The sequence below is a fragment of the Sciurus vulgaris genome (assembly GCF_902686455.1).
Source record: "Sciurus vulgaris genome assembly, chromosome: 11".
NCBI classification, from domain to species: domain Eukaryota; kingdom Metazoa; phylum Chordata; class Mammalia; order Rodentia; family Sciuridae; genus Sciurus; species Sciurus vulgaris.
This window is the reverse complement of record NC_136472.1, coordinates 42001360-42026470: the sequence shown is the minus strand read 5'-3', so window position 1 is coordinate 42026470 and position 25111 is coordinate 42001360. Positions and strand designations below refer to the sequence as shown.

At 41.6% G+C, this 25111-nt stretch overlaps 1 protein-coding gene across 9 annotated transcripts in view; it reads right to left on the bottom strand.

The window, feature by feature from the left end:
• Window positions 1–25111, bottom strand: part of MPPED2 (metallophosphoesterase domain containing 2) — a 167929-nt gene that overhangs the window by 4107 nt on the left and 138711 nt on the right. For all 9 annotated transcript variants that reach the window (XM_079102784.1, XM_079102779.1, XM_079102780.1 and 6 more), the window contains one exon: window positions 2245–2360. In XM_079102784.1, coding sequence (XP_078958910.1) covers window positions 2245–2360 — 116 coding nt within the window. The remainder of the gene's footprint in view (window positions 1–2244; window positions 2361–25111) is intronic.

Genomic DNA, 25111 nt, shown 5'->3' with positions numbered 1-25111 from the left:
GTGTCTCTTTAAAGACAGGTTAGCAGGGTGTGGGAAATGACCAGAGAGTCTGGGAAGAACATCAGATGAAGTGGAGGTTCCTGGCAAAAATCAAATCTGGGTTTTCAAAACTTTTTAACAAAAGGGGAAAATCCTGAATCCACAGAGACTGGCATATTTACCTCATGGATGTGTTTTTCTTGAAGGGGGAATATATTCCATTTCATACACAAGCACCTGAGAAAGCATCTCGCTCAAACCATAGTAGTAAAGTCCTCTGGCACTGTGGCTTCCCTCACAATGGGAAAGAATTCAAAGTCAATCTTCTTGCCCTACCCCATATAGCATTTACAGAAGCATCCCATAACTGTATTAACTAGGGTTGGACTTCACATTACAAAAACTGCCTGACTTTTTATTTTGGAACCCTTGGATGGAGATCTCCCATTGCTACCCACACAGCCTGGTTTACTCAACGAGAAGGATGTTAGCTTCCCTACTAAGAGTTCTTGGAATGCTTGAATTCTCTGGAGTCTAGTAATCAGACTTACTGTTACTGCCACTTACTTTTATAACAAAATGAATGCCTTGATAAAATTTGTGAATTAATTGTTCTATTCAAAGTCACACTCCAAATAAATGTTTCTATGCTGAATACATCCAAATCCCTTACAAAAACTAGCCAAAGGGACATCATGACTACACCTAATTAATTTAGGCAGCTCAGGCAGAGGGATCAACTCAGATGGGATGATAGCTCTGTAGGGTTACTCAGGTACCCTCACAGGGTAAGGAACACTGATAAGAATATTTAGCTAGCAATTTAACAATTTAGCAAGTGTAAGTGGTTGTCAAATGGGAAATTAATTGATTTTGACTTGATAAAGGGTGTCGCCAAGTATAGCCTTTGAAAACATGAATGGAGTAGGGATAAGCATGAGGACTGTGTAACACTTCCATGTCTGCAACTGGCTCCCTTCCCTCACCTCTCCATCATTGGAATGAGCCACCATGGCCTGTGTTCTGGTCCTCCCTTTCCCTCTTTGCAAAACATGGGAGTGCTTCCCTCCTAAAAGAAAGAAAGCAGCACCAAATGGCTTGGAGGAGGCAGTGTCTTCAAGGTTCAAATTTGCATTGGGGATGTATATGAAATTTTTTTATTTTTCAGGGTGATAGAGGAGGGAGGAGACATGAATAACAAACCCAAACCAAGAAAAATGGTGAGGATCACTTATAATTGTATTATTTCCCTCTCTCAACAAAATTATTAAGAAAACTCTTTTAGTACTGGACAATCAAAAATAGATAACAAGAGTAGAATTCATGTCATGTATCTTTTACCACAATAAAGAAAGAAAGAAAGAAAGAAAGAAAGAAAGAAAGAAAGAAAGAAAGAAAGAAAGAAAGAAAGAAAGAAAGAAAGAAAGAAAGAGATACCCACACACTTCTGGTTAAAGTGAAACATCTAGATTTTCTGAGTACCACTTAGATGGGCAGGCAGGGTCCTTGCACAATGGGTACTGAATAGATGGGGAACAGGTGGTAGGTCCTGGTTGAAAAATGTTCTGTGGCTAAGTCAAACCATAACAAGCTCATGAATAGTTAAGGATAATTATATAAATCAATAATCTTCTTCTGGCCCATAATCTGGGTCCCTAGGGGATGGCTTTGAAGTACACAGACAATATAAACCTGGCTGCAGCCCCAAGGTGCCTATAGAATGAGTATCCTTAAGTAACTTTCAACATAAGTCCGTACTGAACACTTTAACTTAAAAAAAAATTCTTTTCTCGTCTAATCAGCTCAAATGTTAAACTTTAAAGAGCCCCCAGGTTCCAGCATTATGTGGAAAAGTAAAATGAGCTCCTTTGAACAAAAGTTTCCATCATTTCATTGCCATTCAAAAGCCCTGAGATTGGTAGGCCCGTGTCTTCTTTCCATTCCCCACCTCCCCTTACTCCAAAGTGAATACAGTTCTTAAAATAAATTATCAAGCTCAAAAGACTGTGGGGCTCCATACTCATTTGATTTTTCCCTGACTCGACTAAATCAAAAAATTTAATTTCATGAACACCTGTAAGCCTTGCAGAACTGCTGAGTTTAATTATCATACTGGGTTTCTTTAAAGACATTGACTTTTCTTTTTGTATTCACTTTTTTTTTTGCGGGGGGGGAGGAAAACGATTATGTCCCTAAAGCATTATTCATTATGCTTGGGAAAAAAGTCATCTCCGATGACAAAAGGACAACCTTTGCTTCACTTACCTAGAGGAGGTCCATGTGTCATGAGGATGTCGATGCCCTCGGGGATGAGGTTCCACTTGTCCAGCAGAGACTGACCTCTGGGTAGGTTAAAGCCCCATCCATTAAACCACGGGGTCCTTTGGGGTAGATAATGCACACGGTATCAGGCCAGCACAGCCACATCTCCATTCTGCAATATTTCTCTCTCGCACATTCCCCTACGGTTTGCATTGCTCTCTTTTCTCTTTTTGATGGTTGGCCCTGGCAGCAGGATGCTTTTTTGTTGACTGCTTCAAAACCAATCCATTTGAAAGCAAGTGTGGAGCCTATGAATTGTTCCACTAGAAAGGGGCACAGGAGCCTTTACAGTGGAGACTTTCCCAGCAGGCCTCTATCGAAATCTTGACAATGCTTTGTCTTCCCCCAAATCTCAGTGCTTCCTAAGATACCCGGCCCTGATCCAAAGCATTTCCAGCCTTCCTGTAGTGCCTCAGAGCTAAGAAATTCCATCAGTACTCCTTGACCCTCCCCATCACTATAGAAGTACTTCACCAGAAAGATTCTTACTAAAGTCTTCCGAGAAAAAGGACAAGGGATTTGAGGCAAAAAAATCTCTGTCCACTGAGATGTCTCAAATACTCTGGATCGAGACGGCTGGAAGAAATATGGGGACATTCCAAAGTAAAAAGAGTCACAGTGAGCAAAAAGCAAATAAGGAATTGGGGAACTAACTTGACCAAATCACACTGTTATACTATGTGCATGTATATATGTTATAATATGGACTAATGAATTCCAACATTATGCATAATTATAAAGCATAAGAAAAAAGCTAAAGAGGAATTTTCTTCCTGCCACCAAAGGGAAGGTTTGAGGACATCACTGGTCACTCTGAAATCCACTACCCTGACAGTGACTGTGAGCACTACACTGGAACTTCTGCTCCAGGAATGAGTTTTTGAACAAGCAATAGGATGAGAATCTCTGTCCATCTGATTAATGTTTTAATTAGAGCTGAAAATGTCTCATTTATAAATATGCCATTTATAATAATGGGTGAGTGATCATTTTTTCTCTATAAATACGATAGCATTAGTATAACACACTTTCTAATATTGTCTTATTCTCAAATGTATTTTTTTTTAAAATGAGCTCTCTTGTCAGAGGTAGAAGGACAGCTATGGAAAGTTACGTTGAAATCCACATTAAAGGTGAGAACCTCCATTCCTGCAGAGGTGGTGGAGAAAGTTCCAGAAAGAGGAGACTGTGTAGCCCCAGCTAGACAGAGAAATCAAGAAAGTATCTGACTTATTTACTAACTACTTTTCAACCCCTATGCCATCCTCAGAGAGTTTACTTATGATAACAATAAAATGCTAATCACAAAAATGACAGCTGTCATTTATTGTGTCAAGGTACTATCTTAAGCACTTCATTTGCATTACCACATTTAAACCTTGCAACAAACTCCAGAGGTGGGTACCTTTATCATCTCCATATTATAGATGAGAAAACTGAGGCACAGAGAGGTCAAGTAAATACAACCAATAACTTGGTTCCAAATCCCACACTCTTACCCATTATACAACTCCTCTTCTTACATACTACCTGAATTAACGTACACCCTGGTGATCCTCTTCTAACTCTTTCAAGTTTGAAAGTCTTGTGACTTGGAGTCAAATAATATGCCAGTTCCATGGTTCTGAAGTCCAGCAATAACATGGTAGAGTGGATACCTGCTGTTTCTATAGACTGAGATCTTTCCCCCTCCTTTTGGTGACAACATCTAAATTTCCTTTGGGAGCCACCTCCTCCCTGACTCAGTGCGAGGCTATACCACATAGGGGTTGTCAGTGCATGGGCTTCTGACAAGGTTGACTCCATTTCTGCTCTCAGATGAAGCAAGTATTGCATTTCTCTGAACATGATTTTTTAGGGATGGACATGTGACCTAAGTTGGGCCAATGAGAGTCATCCTCAGTATTTTATTTGTTAGTGCTGTCGCAAAAAAAAGGAAAAGAAGAAAAAGGTCCTGGTTTTCTCTCTGCATCTTACAGGATATAAGCCTGGAATTGCCTGTGAGCTGTCTTAGCTCCTGCTTAAGAATCAAACCTAAGAAAGAGAGGGTTCTGATGACATTGCTGGACTTATGCTCAATGCCAGGTGAACTTTTCCAAGTACCTGGGCCAAAAAAATCCTTTCCTTTTTATTAGTTTGTGCTAGATCTTATTTCTTGCAACCGAGAGTCCTACTAGGAATACTTATTATATGAGGTGTAAAAATGACCTAGTACTTGTGGTAGGCAATAGTGTCCCTTACCCTACCATACACGATCCCTGGCACCTGTGGCAAAGAGGAATTCAGTTGACCTTAAAATACAGCAATTGCCCTGGATTATTCAGGTGGGTCCAGTGTAACCCACAAGGGTGCCTAATAATGGAACAGGGAGGTCAGAAGAGATCAGAATGAAGCAATGTGAGAAGACTCAATCCACTTTCCCTACTGGTGAGGATGGGAGGAGGAGGACCAGTAGCCAAGGAATGTGGGAGGCCTTTAGATGCTGAAAAAGGATACAAAACAAATTCTCCCAGAGAGCCTCCAGAAAGGAACACAACCCTGTCAACACCTGGATTTTAGTTCATTTGGAATAGTGTCAGACTGCTGACCGATACATTTCTCAGGTAACTGTTCTGTAAAGATATTGCATTTGAGTTGATTTGTTATAGCAGAAACAGAAACTAATACAGTCAGTGCCTACCGTGATTCCGAGGCTATACCACATAGGGGTTGTGAGTGGCAGGGACTCCACATGGCACCTGCTCAATCAATCAACTCCCATCCACAGCCCATCCACAGCTACGCCGCCTTGTTCCACTACCTGCAATGCCTCTGGGATCCTTAGAAAGCAATGCTCCTTTTGGAATCCCAGCCTGCTGGGCAGCCCCAGCATCGCAGGCCTGGGGACATCGCCAGGAGACCCTTTCAGAGTTGTCTTCCTCGTCTTGCTCTCTCCAATCTTCTAGCACTTCCTGCCTTCAGATTCTCAAACATTTTCATTAGAGTCTAAAATAGAACTTTCCCAGTTTGGGATGCCCCTCCTTCAATTTACAGTGACTCCCTTCCAAGATTTGTCTTAAAAGTAAAAGCAAAACAAAACAAAAAACAACTTCAGAACCTAATGAAAATCCAGTGAGCATTTTGGCAGGGAAAGACAGAAAAATAAGCAAAAACATCTGTTTTTCTAAATTTTGAAAACAAGCTTCTGGGACTAACGTTCTTATTTGGATGGCGAATAAAGAAGGGTTTGAAAGAGTACCAAGCACACCCAAGTTGTCACTACATAGAGGGGTTCTGATTTTACTTTATTTTATTTTATTTTATTTTATTCAGTAGTGGGGATTGAGCCCAGGTGCATTATACCACTGAGTCACATACCCAGCCCTTTTGTTATTTTTTATTTTGAGACTCAGTCTTGCTAAGTTGCTTAGGGCCTTGAAATGTTGTTCAGGCTGGCCTCAAACTTGTGAGGCCTCAGCCTCCCAAGTTGCTGGGATTTCAGGAGTGCCCCATTGTGCCCAATGAAGGGCTTGTCCAGTGAGTAAGATTTAACGCAGATCTGCTAGTTACAAAGTCTATTTTTTCTTGCACAATGCTGACAAAAATCTTTTAGCTCAAAGTCAGTTTTGGCTCTTAATATATAAAGTAAAAACATGGCTGCTCCATACAGTCTCCTAGGCTGAGCACTGTACAATTCCACCAAGTGCCAAGGAATGATGCAACCAAAGTGGCCCTAAATTAAACAGTGTGATGTGGCCTGTCTGGGGGGCTTGATATTTCTCTATAGAGGTAAGGTTTTTCACAGAGTGGCAATTTCATATTGCACTGGGAAAAGCAGTCCAGAATTATCCCACATTGATATAATAAATGGGGCATAAGAAGTTGAAAGATCTTTGTTCTTCTTCTGGCCTTGATTCATGAACTCACTTGCACCTTAGATGAGAGCAAGACCTTTACTGGACTAGTTTTCTCATTGGAGAAATGAACAAGTTGGTGGCCTCAATTATGGGATTTCAAGATTGCTTTTAGGTTGTGGAAATCTTATGAGAAGCCCAATATGCAAAGCAGAGGTGGGGGATGGGAGGAAGGAATTCAAGAGTCCACTCATTCAAACCCTCCCGCCCCGCTCCCACCCCCATCCCCAACCAGGGCCAACCTATGCCTCTTGATCAGAGTAGCTGGCCAAACTAGGAATTGATCCTCTTTCTATGATCTCAAAATCCTAACATTTTATCTTTCTGTGCAGATGATCAGGGTTGTGAGCAAGTGCTGTGAATTGCTCTCAGTGAATTACCCAAATTGCCTGAGAGGGACTGAGTCCAGTGGGGGAGAAATATCTGTACAGAGCAGAGACTGAATGTGTCAGCATCAATGAATAATGCTTTATCCAGTTCAGTTTCAACCTGAAACATGAAACCCCAGCAGAGAGCCCATCAGGGGTTCACTGGAAAATATGTGCACAGCCAACCTCCAGAGCCCCACAATGGGTTTTGTTCTGTAGCAATGGGGGGTGAGGGGGAAAAGGAGGGGAGAAGAATCCAAGGGAACAATGTCTATTGCCTGGGCCAAGGACTTAATAATTAGCTGTGACTAACAAACACCACATGGGAACCAACTTGTAAGAAAATGTCCCACAAAGCACCTTATTGCCAGTGGGCCAATCTGAGCCTGCAACCCATCCCCTCCTATGGAGGAGGGATTAGAAAACCCTGGAAGGAAGGGGAGAAGCTCCATCTGCCTGAAGTCACTGGACCTGAGACTCAGAGAGATGCAAGCTGGGGATGCTTTCAAGGTACCCGCCCCCTTGCTCTTGAAATTACAGGCACTTGGCCTCTGGAATTCCAAAGGCTGGGGCTAAGGGAGTTAACATAGGCAGAACTTCTAAACAATGTCAATACAAAACAGGTTTTCTATATGGAAGCAAGTTGAAATGAAATCTCTGCAAAGGTCATCTGTGTTTGCAGTACACATACGGTGGTGCAGGCAGAACAGAGCTGCCAGGCCATAAATCCAGGGAGGCTTGAACAGGTAAATGGCTGTTGACCTCTCTACAAACTTCAGAGGGGATCGGGCATGTCCTGGGAAAGCAGATTTGGAAGTAAGATGCTGGTGCTTACTCTGTTCAGGTGTGCTACTCAGGTTGCCAGGCCTGGCGCTGGTCAGCGTGCACAGATTCTTGATGGCCAGACAGGTCCTGGGCTGTCTGTACCACAAAGACTTGGCTTCTTATTAATAGAGTCTCCTGGGTGCCTCTTGCAGGGATTAAGGCTTGGAAGCTCTGGGGCAGTTCCACTGGGGTTCTGTACAGTAGCTGTGAAGGGTCAAGTCAAGGGCTCACAGAACATCCGGATTCAGGACCTAACAGGCTAGCTGTGCCACTTAGAGCAATGAGCGCCTGGAGGCTCTATAAAAGTTAGCCATTCTTATTCTAGAGACAGAGGTTAAGAGCATGGATTACGGAGCCAACCAGCTCCATGTTCAAGTTCCAGATCTGTCGATTACTGACTTCTCTGAACTTCAGTTTCCTCTTCTTTAAAAAGAAAAGAAAAAGCAAAGGAGAGAAAAGAAAAGAAACGAAAAGAAACCACCAAGAACCAGAAATTTTCATATGTTGTTTAAAGGAGTTAACTTATACAGAACTTTGGGCAGATTACTGACTAGGAGTGTTAATGCACAACTTTTAAATTTATATATGATAGATATTAGCAAGGCACACATTTTCTCTCTCTCTCTCTCTCTCTCTCTCTTTCTCTCGCTCCCCCCCCCCCACACACACGCAGTTGCTCATATTTTTATTTCTTGAATTTTCCATCAAACCACAGACCCTCCTGCTACAGGATTTTCGAAAAATTGCCAATGAATAGGCAAGTATTACTGGATGGCTGGACCGAGCCTGATTTCTTCTGGCTGATGACTTATTAAAAAGCACTTCCTCAGTTCACTTTTGAGTGGAAGTTTTCCAGAGAGGCACTGGCTCACTCAACGCTCGTCCGCTCAGTTGTGCATAGACAATCCCGCGGAACATGAGAGCACAGGGCAAAGCAGTTAGTCAAGGCTGCTTAGCCAGCTGGTACAGGTGGTTAGATTCTGACAAGATCTTAAATTGGGGAAGTTCAAGAAGAGGTTATTTTGGGTCCTTGGAAATATTTATAATAGGGGGCTCACAGAGGTTCACTGGAAGAATTGACAAGCTACTAATTAATGCTTTCACTGCTGCCTGGCACCTCCATTAAGCAAAACTCAGAAACTAGGAGCCAATTTTCACACACGCTCTCTTTTCTACATCCTGGCCCTTCCGAATGGCAACCTTCTTCACGCCTGGCACTCCCAGCCACCATCGGCCCCTCAACGACGGCACATCACACCAGGTCCAGGAGAACTAATTTAACCACCGCTGGTTAAAATCGTCCTGCACTTCACAGAGCCTTTCACATGCCATGAAGCTGTCATGATAATTCTTGATCTCTAGCTCACCTGACAGCTCAGCCCTCCCTTGACTGCAAAGCTTCCCCATCAGTTAGAAATAGCAGTTTCCCTGGCACCAGATGTGTCATCCTGAATATCCAGATGAAAGGCAGATACCTGCCCCTCCCTCCTTCCTTCCCTCCCTTGTTTTCCCTTAGCTTTGGATGTGAAGAAGCCAGCCTTCTCCCTCCACCTGGACCCAAGTCTCTCCACTTGGCAGCCTGGAAGTTACCCCTCCATGCAATTAAAAGGAAGGGTTGCATTAGCCCACAGAGCAACTTCACACCTCGCGCATCGAGGGGACACACACACCAATTGACATCGCTAGGAGAGGGAGGGAAAGCGTAACTCCAGGGCAGGAGTTCCACTCAGTGCAGCTGCCTGGGAAGCCTATCTTGCCAGAGCAGCGCTCAGCTGCCCCCAAGGGCAGTGTGGCTTCCCTCTCACCAGCTGTCTTGTCCCATCACTTCATTAGGACTTGGGAACTTGGTCTTCCGCTATGAGGTCCTTGGGATGCAAAGAGATGCTGTTTTGATAAAGGGCAGGCCTGGGTGGCTAATGTGGTACTGTGGATGGGAAAGGAAAAGATGGTACCTGAGGTCATTCCCATAAGCCTCATGAGCTACACACTGGGCTTCCCAAACCAAGGGAACACACACAGGCCAGCTGTGTCACCCTCTTGTAACTCATAAGGAACAAGTGTCAGAATTAAGTCTCTGTTACCATTTTCCTTTCTCCTGCTGGAAAGGAGATGGTCTGAGCAGAGCTTGCTTTAGGAATCAAGAAATAACAAAGGGCATTACAACCTGTTTTCAAACAGTGTTGCTCTGAATTGTTAGGAAAAAATGTCACAGTTTCTGCCCACTCCTCCCTCCCAGGCATACTGGCCTTTAATACTGTAAACAAGTTTATAGTAGGAAGAGGAATCTTTTCAATCCACTTCCTTCCCTGTGACTGTGAAGGAGACTGTGCCCATCCATCACACAGAGAGACTGACAAGGCAGAGGAAAGATCATAGCAGGGCTTGTACCAAGTCCAGACCACCTCAGTCAGAACAAGGGTGGGTCCAGCTCAGATCTGGGACTCTGACAGGAATAGGAAGAAGGCCCTGGACTGGGCAGCCCCAGTGGAACCTGGGCTGAGGTCTGATCCCAGATAGGGAGGATTCTTCAAAGAGGGACCTGACAGCACCTCTCCTTCAGATTTGAAAGAGAAAGGTAGAGTGACTGAATGAAGAGAAGTAAAGAAGGCAACATTCATTGTGGCAAAATATACACAATATAAAATTTACCATTTTAACCATTTTAAGTGTATAATTCAGTTGCATTAAGTAGATTCACCATGGTGCATAACCAGCACCACTATCCATATCCAAAATTATTTAAGCATCCTGAATAGAAATCCTGTACTCTCTAAACCCTAACTACCCATTTAGCCTTCCCTGGGCCATGATAACCATTATGCTACTGTCTGTCTCTATGAATTTGACTCTTCTTGGTACCTCATATAAGTGGGATCAGGCAATTGTCCTTTTGTGTCCAGCTTACTTCATTTAGCATGTTTTCAGTCCTTCCATGCTGTATGAGTCAGCAACTCATTCCTTTTTGTGGCTGAATAATATTCCATTTTATGGTATGCAGCATTCATTTTTTCATCTAAGGTTTCTGAATGCCCAGTTGTGTCAGGTGCTAAGTGCAGCAACCGGGAGACCCAGGTAATAAGCTCCAGTCCCTTTCTTTGCGAACTGCACACTTCCTGGGTCAATAGCCCAGTGAGGATAGGCTCAGTGAAGAATTTCTGGGGCATCTACTTATTCAACAAATTTCACTTGGATGCCTGTTAAGAGCCAGGTTCTGGAAAGACAGGTACTGGAAATATGAATTTCAATCTAATTTCTACAATGAACCTAGAGCTGGCCATTTCACAGGTAATGCAGCTCTGTCTTTAAACTCTGGCCTTTATTTCTAAGCAATCGAATTGCAGAGGGACAGCAGAATGATCTGAGAAATAATCTAGTAGTTCCAAGTAGATTGGTCCCTAGCCAAGAGATGAACTGGGACAAGACTGTCACGAGGAGGTCTCCTTTCCTTCCTATGTGCTCCCTAATAAGGCTCTGCAACCAAAATCAGGGCCACAAAGCACAGAACCACATTCCTCTAGAGAACGAGGCTCATGTGGAGGGCAGCATGTGTCACATGCCTGGCTGGCTATAAAGCATAGGACCAACAGGACAGGGGAGGAGGCGGGAAGGCTGCCAAGTACTTGGGAACTGGGCAGAGAACACCTGTGCTCCTCTTCCCCCTTTCTTACCTGGAGACATGTCACTGAAACCACGCAGAGGGAGAGACTGCTTGTCTAATTTGGATTTCCCAAAAGAGTAAGAAAAAGAGGAAAGATGGATTTTCGGGATTAGCTGAATTTTGTATTGTTCCATGGTGAACTCTCAAGATTTTAAGGGATAGGGATCGACTATCCCCCCTCAAATAAAGGATGATACATTTTACTATGTTTGGTTTAGTTTAGAAACCACATCAGAACATGTATACACCTTGATGGTCAGTGGAAAAGCCAAGTATTATCTTCCATATCTGTGTGAATTCAAGTATGTAAAAAGATGCTTAGAAAAAAAAAAAGAAAGAAAGAAACAGACCAATATACTAAATAGTTATCATGGGGAGAAGGATTATGGGTGTCTTTTTCTTTCTTTTTATTATTACTCACTTTTAAAAGTAATGACCACATATCATTTGGAGAGAAAAAAATCAGCATAAAAATCTTCATATGGCTAAATGTAAGTGGAGTGTGGATGGAAGAATTTGAAGAACTGGTTATCTACATAGACTCTACTATTGGCAATTACTCCAAGCGTTAGAAAAATTGGTGGATTTGGGAGACTTTTGCTCAGAACACTGACTTCTTTATCTTCTAAGGCCTGACTTCTTTATCTCTACTCACCACTTGTATTTGTGGGATCAGAAAGGCATCTCTGGCAGCAGAAGACATTTATTCATTCAAGTACTTCAATATATATTTACTGAGCACCTACTTAGTAAAAGGAACCACTTTGTTGGGTATATGTTATACATCTGATTGAAAACTTTCAGTGTAAATATCTGTATATATACTACACATTGTTCTCACATTTATTAGTTCACAATAGCTCTGAGAGGTTATCAGTTAATACCTTGCTCACCTGAGAGCTTACTTGGGCAAGGAATTAACTGTAGAGAAAATAAGGTACAGAAACGGGAATTTTATTGACTTGCCTAAGCTCACCTATGTTAAGTAGCATGAGCAGAACTTTGTAGTGCAAAGTATGGTTAACCTTATAGGCAGGGTTAAGTTAGGTCTGGGTTCAAATTTGTACTGCTTTCTACTTAGAAACACGGCATTGGGTGAGTTCACTCATGTGATCTCAGTTTTTGCATCTATAAAATGGAGAAAATAATACTAACTACACGGGTTTATGGTGAGCACTAAATGTGATAATACATGCAAGATGTTTGGCAGAGAGTCTGGCCTACATTAAGAACTAAATGGTGGCTGGGGATTATAGTTCAGTGGTAGAGCACTTGCTTGGCATATGTAAGGCCCTGGGTTCAATCCCCAGAACTACAAAAATAAATAAATAAATAAAAAAGAATTAAGTGATGGCTCTTGTCATCATCTTGATGAGTGCTAACGTCATCTTAAGTATCAATGCCACCAACCCCCTGGTTTTTGATTCCTATTTTCATCTTCTTCATGTAATCATAAAGTTTGCCTTCTCTCAGCTTCTCAGACTTAGGATTGAAGAGCTACAACACAAAGCCTTTGACGTGGTGGGCCAGCTTTGGATAATGGCAAGTGACTTGGGAATTAGAAGACAGGGTTTTCACTGATGGGTCATCCCAACTCACCTGCTATGTAACCTTTCCTCCCTGAAAGCCCGTTTCCCAAACTGTGAGATAGGATAACAATTTCTAGGAAAACTGCAAGGCTGTCAAATGCCTGTATAAGCCAGTTACAGGGAAAGGAAAGCACCTTCGGATGAAGCTTATTCTAATTCCCGGGTCGCTGCGTGTCTGCCTGGCCTCTGTGTGCTGTTGGAAAGCTCAGAGGAATTGGAGTAAGTGACAAGTGGGTCAGGTCTAAGTTAAAGTGTTGGCCCCCATTTATCTACCATTTTGGCTCTAAACGACTAGTTTCAGTGCAGACTGATTTAGTAAAGTGAGAAAACTGTGACTGCACACTGGCAGCGCACACAATCAGAGGAATGAGTGAACAGGCCAAGCCGCCCCTTCAATTCAGAGGTGAAAGCCAGCACACAGGCCGGGTGGCTCCCTCACCGAGTGCCAGCCAACCATATATTATTAATTGGGCTCAGCCAACATTATGAGAACCTTCTACTGCAAAACTCTGGCAAGGCACTCTGGGGAGATCTAAATACAATGCGAGGCAATGGCCCACCCTTCACCAACCTGCCATCTGGTTGGGATAACAAGATCGTCACAGGCAAAACTGTTTTCCCCTATCTCTGCCCATTAAAATTTTACTGTGCCCTCAAGGCTCAACTCATAATTATAGTTTCCCCAAGAAGCTTCCCCCAACCCCCTCAGCCTTTTGTTTAACTGTCATTTGTGAAGTTTATCATATTTTGCATTATCACTGGTGTATGTGAGTGTGTGTGTGTGTGTGTGTGTGCGCATGCTTTCTACTTTATTCTAACAAGCCTTCGCATCAAAGTCTTGCTATGGGTATATCTATCTTCCCCAATGGTCAGAGATCTAACAAAATACCTGGTGCCAAATAGATGTTAAGAAAATATTCCTAATAATGAAAAAAAAAAAAAAGGTCAGTGTAGAATAAGTGCACAAGGAAGTGGTCCAGATAATATATGTGACTGGAGGTTAGTTTGGTTAGTTGAGGGCAAGACAGATTAATGTCGGTCTTTTAAAAAGCAAAGATTATTTCTAAATACCAGGCTTTATATGTGTTATATATGTATACAAATATCCCAGGACAGTCCTGCCCAATATGACAGCCACTGTGTGATGACTGAGCACCAGAAATGGGACAATTTTTGAAATGTATGTATTGGTAAGTGTGAAAGACACACCGCTTTATACAAAAAAAGAATGTGAAAATGCCTTAATAATTTTATATTGAGTACGTGAATAAATATTCAAATGATAATATTTTAGATAACTGGGTCAAATGAAATATATTATTAAAATGAATGACTCTTACTTTCTAATACGGCTGACACAAATTTTAAAATATATATGTGGTTCATGTTATATTTATATTGGACAGTGCTGTTACAGACCATACAAATGCTTATACTATGATTCAGTAATCCCAGCTTACACATTATTTACTAACAAACTAATCCAAAAGCAAATAGAAATGCTAAGCAGAGTTGTTCACTGCAAGTGCTATTTCTAAGAGCAAATCAATGAACACAATTACATCCTTCATTCTGCATTAAAAAGGAAGAGTTAAAAAAACCAGTTGAGTGTGGTGGTAATACTTCTGTAATCAGGGCTGGGGCAGGAGTATCACAAGTTTGAGATCTTGTCTCAAAAGTAATCAGTAAAATAAAAAAGGGCTGGGTAGATAGTTTAAAGGTAGAACACTCTGGGTTCTCACCCCAGTACTGTGAAAAAAACAAAACAAAACAAAAAACAGGAATACCAATAAAATATCACTTGTGAAGACTAGGTAGCAATGCAGAAAATTCTTTTTAAATTTTTTATTTGTTCTTTTTAGTTATACATGACAGTAGAATGTATTTTGACGTATCAGACATACTTGGAGTATAACTTCCCATTCTTGTGGTTTTATATGGTGTGCAGTTACACTGTCATGTATTCATATATGCCCAATGCATTCCATTTTTTCCCATTCCCATTCCTACTCCCTTTCCCCCTCTCTGTAAGGAATTTCCACGGAACCATGCTGGACACGGGAAATCACATAAGGGAATTTATTAAGCAAACAGTGTCTCCCTGCAGGGTAAGAGAGAAAACGAGAGGAAAAGAGAAAGGAAAAGAAAGGGCGCGCGCTAGAGAGAGTGGAAAGCCAGGAGGATAGAGAAAAGTGAGTAGGACAGATAGAAGAATGGAAAAGATGGCGGGGAAGCTGCAGTAAAACAGTTGAATTCTGCCGGGCTAACAGGGGACCAATATCGGAGAAGGATACTTGCAAGCTGACTGATGAACCAAGAGCTAGCTAGGATGTTCACAGATTGACAAGTGGTTGGGAGGCGGGCAAAATGGCTGTACCTGGTGGGCGGGGGAGCAGCTTTATACATTACACTCTCCTCTCCCCACAACACAGACAATTCTTAAGAAAATAGAGTGCTGGAAAAAATCCCCCCATAGCACACACTGCACAGTGTCTAAATCTACATACATTTGCATGTAGGCATGTTCTTCCATCACATCACGCTTACTCAATCATTCCCACACACCAGCTCTGTCTTAAGGGAAGATTAGAACCGGAGGTGAAAGGGGACAGAGGCAAGAGGCAAAGCCCGGTAAGGGGACAACAGTGAGTAAAATGGAAATGTACACAAGGTGAGACGGTCACCTGAAGGAGGTCCTGGACTAAGAAATGGCTGGGAAAAATGAAGAAAAAAAAGAAGGTATTCTGATTGGGAGGTGATATCCGTTTTTCCTTGGGTTCCCTGTTTTCTTGGATTTTTACCATAAAAGGACCGACTGGACATGAACATCTGACTTCACATTAAGCCAATGGCACCAAGCAGATGCTCACGCTCCATGAGCCATCAGGGAGCCCTCGAAGTGAGGTGCTAGAGTCAGGCTTGTGTATGAGCTGGCTCCAACACTTCCACAAGTGTGAGCTTTGGCAAGTTCCTGCACTTCCTGGAGTCTCGGTTTCCCCATCTCTAAGGGAGATAATTGTAATATCTCTTCATTAATACCTTGTTGAGAAAATTAAATGGAATAATCCACCTAAGGCAGAGTGCATAATAAGCACTAAACAAACAGTGACTTTATTATTATTACTGTAGGGTTTAGGAAATAGCATGACACATCCTTGATCAGAATGACCAAGCAGAAGGTCCAAACCTGCCTGCTCCCTACGCTCCTGCCTAGTTGCACTGGGCCACTTACTTTCAGTTTCTAGAATCCTTTATAGTCATTGAATTTACTCAACCAAGTTTTCGTTTCCATTTTTATTTATTTATTTATTTTGATTCACTGAACACAAATGGGGTACACCTGTTGTTTCTCTGGTTCATTTCCACTTTTAACACCTTGAAAGATGACAAAATTAGAAATGTTCTATATAATGTGATATTGGAATAATTTACCAAGAAAATTATATAAGTTTGCTATTTTTCACTCAGCAGCATAATAACTTTAAGAAGTCAGATCGCACCCTCATTTCAAATTTCACTTTTTTGTGTGGTAATCCTAGGGCGTGAATCATTTGGTTTCCAATCTACTCAGACTATCAAGCACAATTTATCATTCTCTGGGTAACCTCTCATTATGCCAAAAACAAAACCAGGTCAATTGCTTAGGTGCTTCTTAAAAAGATGCTGATGAATTTAAGAAAAATTGAAAGCAGGAACATTTCATTTTTCTGACACCAGTTCTGCTCTTTCTCTCTTATTACTAAGTAAGTTTGCATGAAAACAAACTTTGTTTTATAAATAGAACAATGTTTAAGGTTTTCTAGAGGTGTCTGCTAAAAATAAAGAGGGCTGTAGTTCTTTACAGCTTTCACAAAACAAAACACCAGAGCTTAATTAAATGGGCTATCTTTCATTTTTTAAAAGATATCTTTATGTGAGTCAGTTCTGATTTGTGGAAATGAATTTCTCCAGAAATTAGATTTTCTATGTTTACAGAAGGCTTACCTCTGTAATGATATCACAGCGTTTGTTCTTTTTTCTTTTTATCTTTAAAAAAAAAAATGTGCCCCAGAATGAATACTACTCAGTGATGTAGTATTTTGCCCCATAAAATATTTTATACTTTCACCCTATAAAATATTGAAAATTCCTGTTTGGAAATTGCTTATGCTAAGGAATAGAAAAATCATCAGAAGGTAAGTGGTCTTGGCTATTGGCTCACAAGTTGAGAGCATGACTTTGAAGATGAACCTCCTGGTCCACAAACTGTGAACTATACCCTTAACTACTTCCAGGTTGCCTGGTTAGAACTGAAGTATCGTAGTATAGAAATAATGCCGGGTTTCCATTCTTGCTCCCAGGAGAGGGTAATTCATACGACAACTAATACACACTGACAAGGATCATGTTGGAACAATGTGAACATGGATAAGACACCTCTGATTTTCAGCTCTAGTTACCAGGGACATATGCCTCCTGGCCTTGGTGGAATGAGGTTCCCCAACCTCCAGTTCGGTGGTGGCCCTAGGGGCCAGGCAGGGACAATGACTTAGAGATAGCTGAAGAGAGGCTTCCTGGTGTCACTTTCTAGGGTAGTGTTTCCGACATTATGACTGATAGATCTAATCTGTTAGGATTGTTCTGGATAAAATCAGGTTCTGTGGTTAAATAAGTCTATAGTTGAGTAAGTGCATTTCTCCTCCAGCTTGGAGGTATAAAGTGAACTTTACCATAGTAAAGTCTCTCAGAAGCCCTGCAGAAAAGAAACCTGTTTAACTTGCTGTAACCGAACATGTTCCAAACATATTAGGCCACTATAACTCCTGTCCCACTTTTTAAAACAACATCTATGAATAACAGCAAACATTTATATACAGCTTGGGATGTGGCAGGCACTGTTATAAGCTCTTTCTGCACATGAACTCATTCGATATGCATGGCTTCTCTACCAGGTAGATGCTATGACTAATTTTATTTTATAGATGAGAAAACTAGGACAATGAGAGGTTAAAGATTTTTCAAGGTCACATAGAGGTCCTTGCTTAATCCCAATGCCAAAATAAACCCTGGAAACCAACCTCCTTGAATGCCACTTTAGGAAATGGTGTCCAATGGGCGGATCCAGACCTACTTCTGATGGCCACTGTCACCTTTCCTTTTCCTACATTGGTCCCTTACTCTCATGCTCCCAGTCCATGAGTCTTTTGAGATCAGATTTAGACATTTTTCTGAGGGATAAAAGTGTTTCCATTTTGCAAAAAAAAAAAAATGACAAAGTCTAAGGATGGGTCCTTCTTCATGAAAGAAATATTCATCCACACTTTTTTTCAGAGGAAATCCAGGTCTACTGGATCCTGTTGGATGAGTTTTCTATTGCTGCTTTAACACATTTCCACAAACTTAACACAAATTTAGTATCTTAACCATTTTCGAAAGCTTTTAAAGTTTTTGAAAGTCCAAAATTAATCTCAGTGGAATAGTATCAAGGTATTACAGAGCTGGAACTTTTGGAGACTCTAGAGAAGAATTCATTTCCTTGGCTTTCCAGCTTCTGGAAGCTCCCGCATCCCTCAGTTCCACCTCATATCATCCTGACCTCTACTTCTGTGGTCACAGTTCCTTCTCTTACCTTGAGCATCTTGCCTCCTCTCTTGTAAGGACCCATGTGATTTTATATTAGGCTTACCCAAACAATCCAGGATCATCTGCCCATCTCGAGATCTTTAATTTCATCACATCTGCAAGATTCCCTTTGTAGATAACATTCACAGGTTTCAGGATTAGGGTATGGACCTCTTCCAGGGGGTTATTATTCTGTCTGCCACACTGGCATTGCACTATTTAGGGTGCAGAAGGGGAGGAAGACCTGGAATTGGTAGGGAGTGGGGGAGAGGAGATTAATCTGCAACACTCCGCTTCCAATACAGGGGATCTGGGAAAAGACAAGGTCAGGGGGCTTCTCTCTTCCTTATGGGCCCCTATTACCATCATCATCTCAGCTACAATTGCCTTGAACAGCAGAGAGAGACAAAAAAGGAGGCCTGGGCTGTACTCCTCAAACCATGATGTGCTTACCCTCAAGGATATGGTTCCATGCTGGGAACATCTGAATCTATAGATCATCCTGGTTCATCATGCTAAAGAAAATTTTCCTTAAAGGTGGTGAAAATTTTAAAATTTAAAATCATTATTTTCATATGGATATAAGCTCATTTATTTCTGATTCTGCTTTAAAGCAATATTTTTTAAATCTCCCTGGTTGCCAGAGTGTATGGAGATACACAATCACTTCCAGTAGTGACAGATATTTTTAAGAAATAGATACCTATCGAAATGTGTCCAGCACACGGGAAGTTCTCAATGAGCTTTATTTCGCTATTATACACAATTATATGATCATCTGCTTTTAGTATCACAACAACTCTGGGAGATAGGAACTGTTATTTTCTGTTTTATAGACAATCAGATAAGACGAGGTCTACTGTCTACTGTTTAGATCATGTGGTTGGGGTCAAGCATGTGACTGTCAAAAGTTGGACTCCAAACTCAGATCTGTTTGTCTCTAGAGCCCCTAGTTTCTGCGTTTCTATTTCTCCTTCAAATTTGCTACCCAGGTTCCTCTGGGGCTAGTGGAGCGTGTCAGAATCATGCGTTAAATCAGAGTGAGCATAGTTTCTGAGTGAGCTCCTTAGGGGCTCTCATTCACGGGCTTTTGGAGTTATTAATTCTGCAGAGAACAAATTCCTATTTAGTTCCTTGTTGGTGCCAGTGTTTGGGGCAAGGGGACCAGATTTTTTTTCCTTGGAAAATGGTTTATGTCTGCCTGGTATCTCCTGCTCTTCCCTGTCACCTTTATTCTCTGGTGACCCGTCATATTTTGTGTGAAATGACCACAGCCTCTATGTAGTCAAATACTTTCTTCTAGAAGCCTTTCAATGAACAGTATCCAAACTGGCATTGCCTGACTTTTTCAACACGTAGAAATTTCCCAAAATCAGATTTTTGCTGACTCTCCCTAAAACAGAAAACTTTGAACCAGTGACAATGACATTTAATCACAGTGGTCATACATTTGGAAGACTGCCTAATGTGGTTGTCCCCAAATCTATGCTGCTTCTGAGTATTTTGGTTAACCATATCACAGGGAGAAAAAGAAAAACCTCACCAAGGTAAAGAATAGGAAGCTGTGTAGTCCATGTACAGTGACAGACACTTGGTCAACAAATCTGACTACCCATCAATCACATCTCTTCCCTAGCCTGGAGTTCCTCTGGGGTTTGTGAGCTGGCACTAACGGGGATTGGATTTTCTAGCTCTGCTTCTACCAAAAACTAGCCATGTTAATATATGTGGAATAAACTAGTAAGTGACAGAGTCAGGATCTGATCTGAGGTCAGCCTGTCCATGAGCCTCATGTATTTTTTTATCCATAACAAGGGGTGGGGTAAAGGAGGACAGGAAAGCATGCTCAGGAACCAAGAGAACTGGGTTTAACCCTCAGTCCTATCTCCAAGTAAGTTAACTAAGCTCATTTGTGGAGTTGTCCCTTCATCTGCCTATCAGAGTGGAGAGCATGGAGCATATTTTTTTTTTTTTCCCATTAACAATAACATACTCTGCCAACCTGAGATAACAGAGCTCAGTATACAAATTATTTAATCTCACTTTCCAAGCTGTAAGCTCCAGGAGGGGAGGCATTTTTGTCTTCGCTGATTCTACAATAGTGCCTGCCAGGTATTAGGTACTTGATAAATATTTATAGAATGTTAACAAATTCAAGATGTAGCATCCTGTGGTACAGTGGTTTTCAAACTTCAGACTGATCAGAATCACCTAAAAGGCCCACTCTAAGGTTCATGGGTATAGGTTGGGGGCCTGAGAATTTGCATTTCTAAGCCAGTCCAAAATGATTCTGATACTGCGGGTCCTGGGACCACAGTTTGAGAAGGATTGTTGTTATGAGCTGGCATCTGATGCAGCCTTCCTTAATTCAAATCCTGGCCGTTAGCTTACTTTATCTCTGAGCATCAGCTTCTTCATTTGTGAAAAAAAAAAGAGAGATGGGTAACAACAGCACCTACTTTATGAGTTTCATGATATAAGACACTTTGAACAGCCAGTTACATCATAAACATTGGACTTGTTGCTACTATTATTGTGGGATTTTTTCTCTCCTGCTTTGTTGTTTCAACTTATATTAATGTTAGTTCTTCAAACAACAATATGAGTATGTATAATTTGGAAATCCTGGACCTCATCCCAATGGTTACTGGGACACTGTAGGGGCTCACATTTTTCCCATTAAGGCCTATATGGATTTGAGACTTAGCTGAGTGACAGAAGGAGACCCCTCACTTAATAAGCTGATGTACCTTTAGTCTTTTAAGGTGAGCATTTATATTTTCCAAACCAGGCAACATCTAGGTTCCAAAGATAAATAAAGACATCACCTCTTGTCTACACTGCATAGCTGGGATGGTCATTCTCTGGCTGGTCAAGGCCCTGATGGATATCACCTCTCTGAAACTGCCTGGGCTGACCGTGGGAGGTGCAGAGAGCTTCCTTTATTTAAGCCGAAGGAAATTAGCAGTGAAACAAATTAAAACAACAATCAGATTTAAGTGGCCTCTACCAGGAAATTAACTTTAATGGATATTGTCATCACCAGGCCTACCCCAGAGTTGCTGGGCTCACAGCGTTGGGAATGCAATAAAAAACTAGGGCCTAAACACTGAGTTACCCACCCACAACTCAGAATGGATTTTCTTTTTAGTACCTTATGTTTGCTTTAATATGTTCCTTCCCCTGTTCATTCAGCCTTTTCTACGGTTCTATTAAACTGATTACACAATTTTTCAAGTGTATAATCCTACCTTAGTTGAGATAGAATCTCAAATAGGGACTAGGAGAAGGATTCAGACTCTTGAGATCTGAAAGCTTCTCCTTTCCCCATCAAATTCCAACTCTAGGATGGCAAAAAGGTTTAGAAGAAGCTACCCTGTTTCTAAGCAAGCCCTTTCCTTGCCGGACAGCGCTGAGATGGCAACCTGAACTGGGCTCTTCTGGGTCAACACTTACTTGCATACTAGCCTGAGTCCAGTCTGTAGACTTCTTCCACCCAGTGGACTTGCCTGCTGCCTTCTCCCTTCATTTAAAACACCTGTTGACTCTGCTTTGAAATTTAGGCATGGATTCAGCTGTCTTCTTGCTAACTCAGGAAGATCAAGAGTAGTTCAGGTAAGGCAGCCAGAAGGAATCTGACCTCACTAGAGAATCCCCTGACTTGTTAACACAGTGAACCTCCAGGGCCGAGAAGTAGGGATCTTGGGGAAAATGAAGTTAAAGAAATCTGGTCAGCCTAATACAGTCTAATAGATGGCAGCACTGGATGGGTAAAGGCCGAGAAGTAGGAATCTTAGGGAAAATGAAGTTAAAGAAATCTGGTCAGCCTAATATAGTCTAATAGATGGCAGCAGTGGATGGGTAAGAGCATAGACTCCAGAACCAGACAGTTGGGCCTTTTTTTCTTCGTGGTGCTGGGGATCAAACCCAGATCTTTGTGCATACGAGGCAAGCACTCTACCGACTGAGCTACATCCCCAGCCCCGATAGTTGGGTCTTTATTTCACCACCCAATAGCTGCATGAACTGTGGCAAACCTCCTGGTGCCTCAGTTTCCTAACTGTAGGAGGGGGTAATATAGTTTTTCTACGTCAATGGATTATCCTAAAGTTAAGTTCAAACATCCAAAATATTGGGGCTGGGGATGTAGCCTTGAAAGCACAAGGCCCTGGGTTCAATCCCCAGCACTGCAAAAAAAAAAAAAAAAATCCAAAATATTTAGAACAGTGTCTGAAAGTAAGTGCTAGGTGTTTGTTACATGAATAAATTGTAGTAAGACCTAATGTTTTGGAGATAACCAAGAAATGGCTCTAATTCTCAAGTTCGTGGTCCAGTAAAAGGGACAGACTTGAGAAGTAACAGCAAAAGTGTATCATATTCTATGTTTTCACATTTGTCCTCTATTTAATCCTTTTTAAAAGTCCTACAAGACAGGTAGTTAGTCCCAAGCTACCCATGAAACATAGGGCTAACAGGATGAAAGTCAGTGATTTAAGGGTCAAAGACAAGTGGGATTTGATCGCAGAGATGCCCGACTTCAAAGTTCACACTCTTTCCCTTGACAAGGCATAGGAGTGAGATGCTTACGAAACCACAGGCCATGGGCCTGTGCATCCCAGTAGACACAGGTGAGGCCAGAGGACAGGAGACCTGTTTTGTTGTTATTGTTGTTTTGCTATTAAAACCAGAGATAATTGCATAGCCTTAGAGAAATTACCAACTCCCCTGTGCCTCCGTTTCTTTAGATGAAAGACAGGTACTAATTGTTGTCCCATCTGCAATGACTCCCAGAATTATTTTGAGATCAATAAAGATAACCAGGGCTGTCCTGAAAAGCATTTAAAGTACTGGAGAAAACAGGCTGCTCCAACTGCCAGCTCAGAGTACAACATCCCTGAGTGACCTGCCTCCCTATCCCTTCCCGAGCTGCACCCCACCATCCTGTCTCCTTAACCGGGTCAGACACCATCTCCTCCTCTATATCCCTGTAGCATCTTGCCTGGTGTTAGCCACAGAGAAGGAATAACACTAAATGTTGTTAAAGAACGAGAGTCCAGCCAGGGAGAAGTATAGTTGTATAAAAAGACAAAATACGCCTAAGGAACTTGTTGAAGGATATGGAATTTGGTGGAGCAAGACAGCAGGACTAAAACCAAAGAACTGGGAAAGGAACAGTGTCTAGATCTGAAGTGTCCTGCATTCTGTTAAACTCAGGTTAGGCCCTTGTACTTTCAGATTCAGAGGAGAACAAAACCTCCAAGTCTCTGAAGATTTGCCAATCACTAATTATATGGCAATTATTCTATTTTGGGCTTTTGCTAATGAGATCTGGGAAGTGTTTTAATTACCCAAAATTATGAAAATAATTTCAAACTTGACTCTAGGGCTAGTTTTACTCCACTTAGGAAGAAAAACATAAGTAAATGTACACGGGGTTATTTTTTATTAAGAAATCGTCTACGTTTGCTGGAACTCAGCTGAGGTGTTTCCTATTAAACTCAAGTCTACAGTATCCTGGCACTTGAACATTTGAAGTTTCAGACATTTGCAGTGTCACTACTACATTCAATAGACTGCAGGTAGATTTCGGTGATTTTTGGAATAAAAGTGATTTCTTTAACTTATGATGAACTAGAAATCCCAACCATTGCTATGACTAGAGGTTGGGGCATGTGTTTATGTATTATATACTTTTCCTTATGGATTGCCTCCAAGAGCCCAAGTAAAAGGGAATTTCCTTAGATAATACTACATCCTAGTTGAGTATACTTTTGTAATTTATAATCTGTTTTTGTGACATTATAAGAGACAGGAGTTTAGCATGGTAAGTATGAGCACAGTTCTTGGTTCTACTTATTAATTATATTGCCTTAAGCAACATCTCTGTGCCCTTGGTTTCCTCAGGGAAAAATCAAAACATTGTATCACTCTTACAGGGATAGATGTCATATATGTATAAAGCCTTTGACATACTCTAGATCAGAAATTGGCAAACTATGGCCTATGGTCAAATCTGGCTTCCTGTTTTTGTAAATAAAGTTTTATTAGGACACAATCATACTTGTACATGTATGTACTGTCTATAGCTGCTGCTTCCACAATGCAATGACAGAATTGATTATCCCTACCAGAGACCCTCTGGTCTGCAAGGCTTAAGCTATATATTATCTGGTCCTTTACAGAAAAACTTTGCTGACCCCTGTTCTAGACTCTAAGCACTGATATATATCAGGGCAGTCATAGGACAAGTACATTAGCATTAGCCATTTTACAAATGCAAACAAGACAAGCTCAGGGGGGTTAACTTCTTACTCCAGGGAACAGAGCTGGTTGTGCCAGGACAGGCCCCAACCATCTGACTTCGAGTCCACCATTATTTCTGTTGGAGTCCGTTGGCATGTCACTCAGTTCCATAATCAGGGCTGAGTTGGCACTACCAGCAAATCAACAACTAAGGCCTCGTCTCTGACTTTTGTAAAGGTAGGCCTGCCTGTAATTCTTATCACCACAATGATGCATATAGAAGAGGCTCGTAATCCCACCGCTACCATGTTTCCCAAAGTGTATTCTGCAGAATGTAATGTTTCTTGGGTTAAGAACAGGGTGCCGTAGTCCAACATATTTGTGAATAGTTGAGGAAAGAGGTTTTTTGACTGTAGGACTTCTCAGATCCTTTAGTGCATTACCATGTTTGTGAATCTCCAAGAGGACACAGCAAGCAGCACTTCCTAACCCAATCCACTCTCTGAGTTACTCAGCAGGACTGGTGGTCTTCAGAACACTCCTTGGAAAACACTTCTTTCTGGTCTCAGGAATAGGGTTTTCTCATTTCTAGGAAGGGACTATACCTTCCCATACCCAGATGACATATTTTTT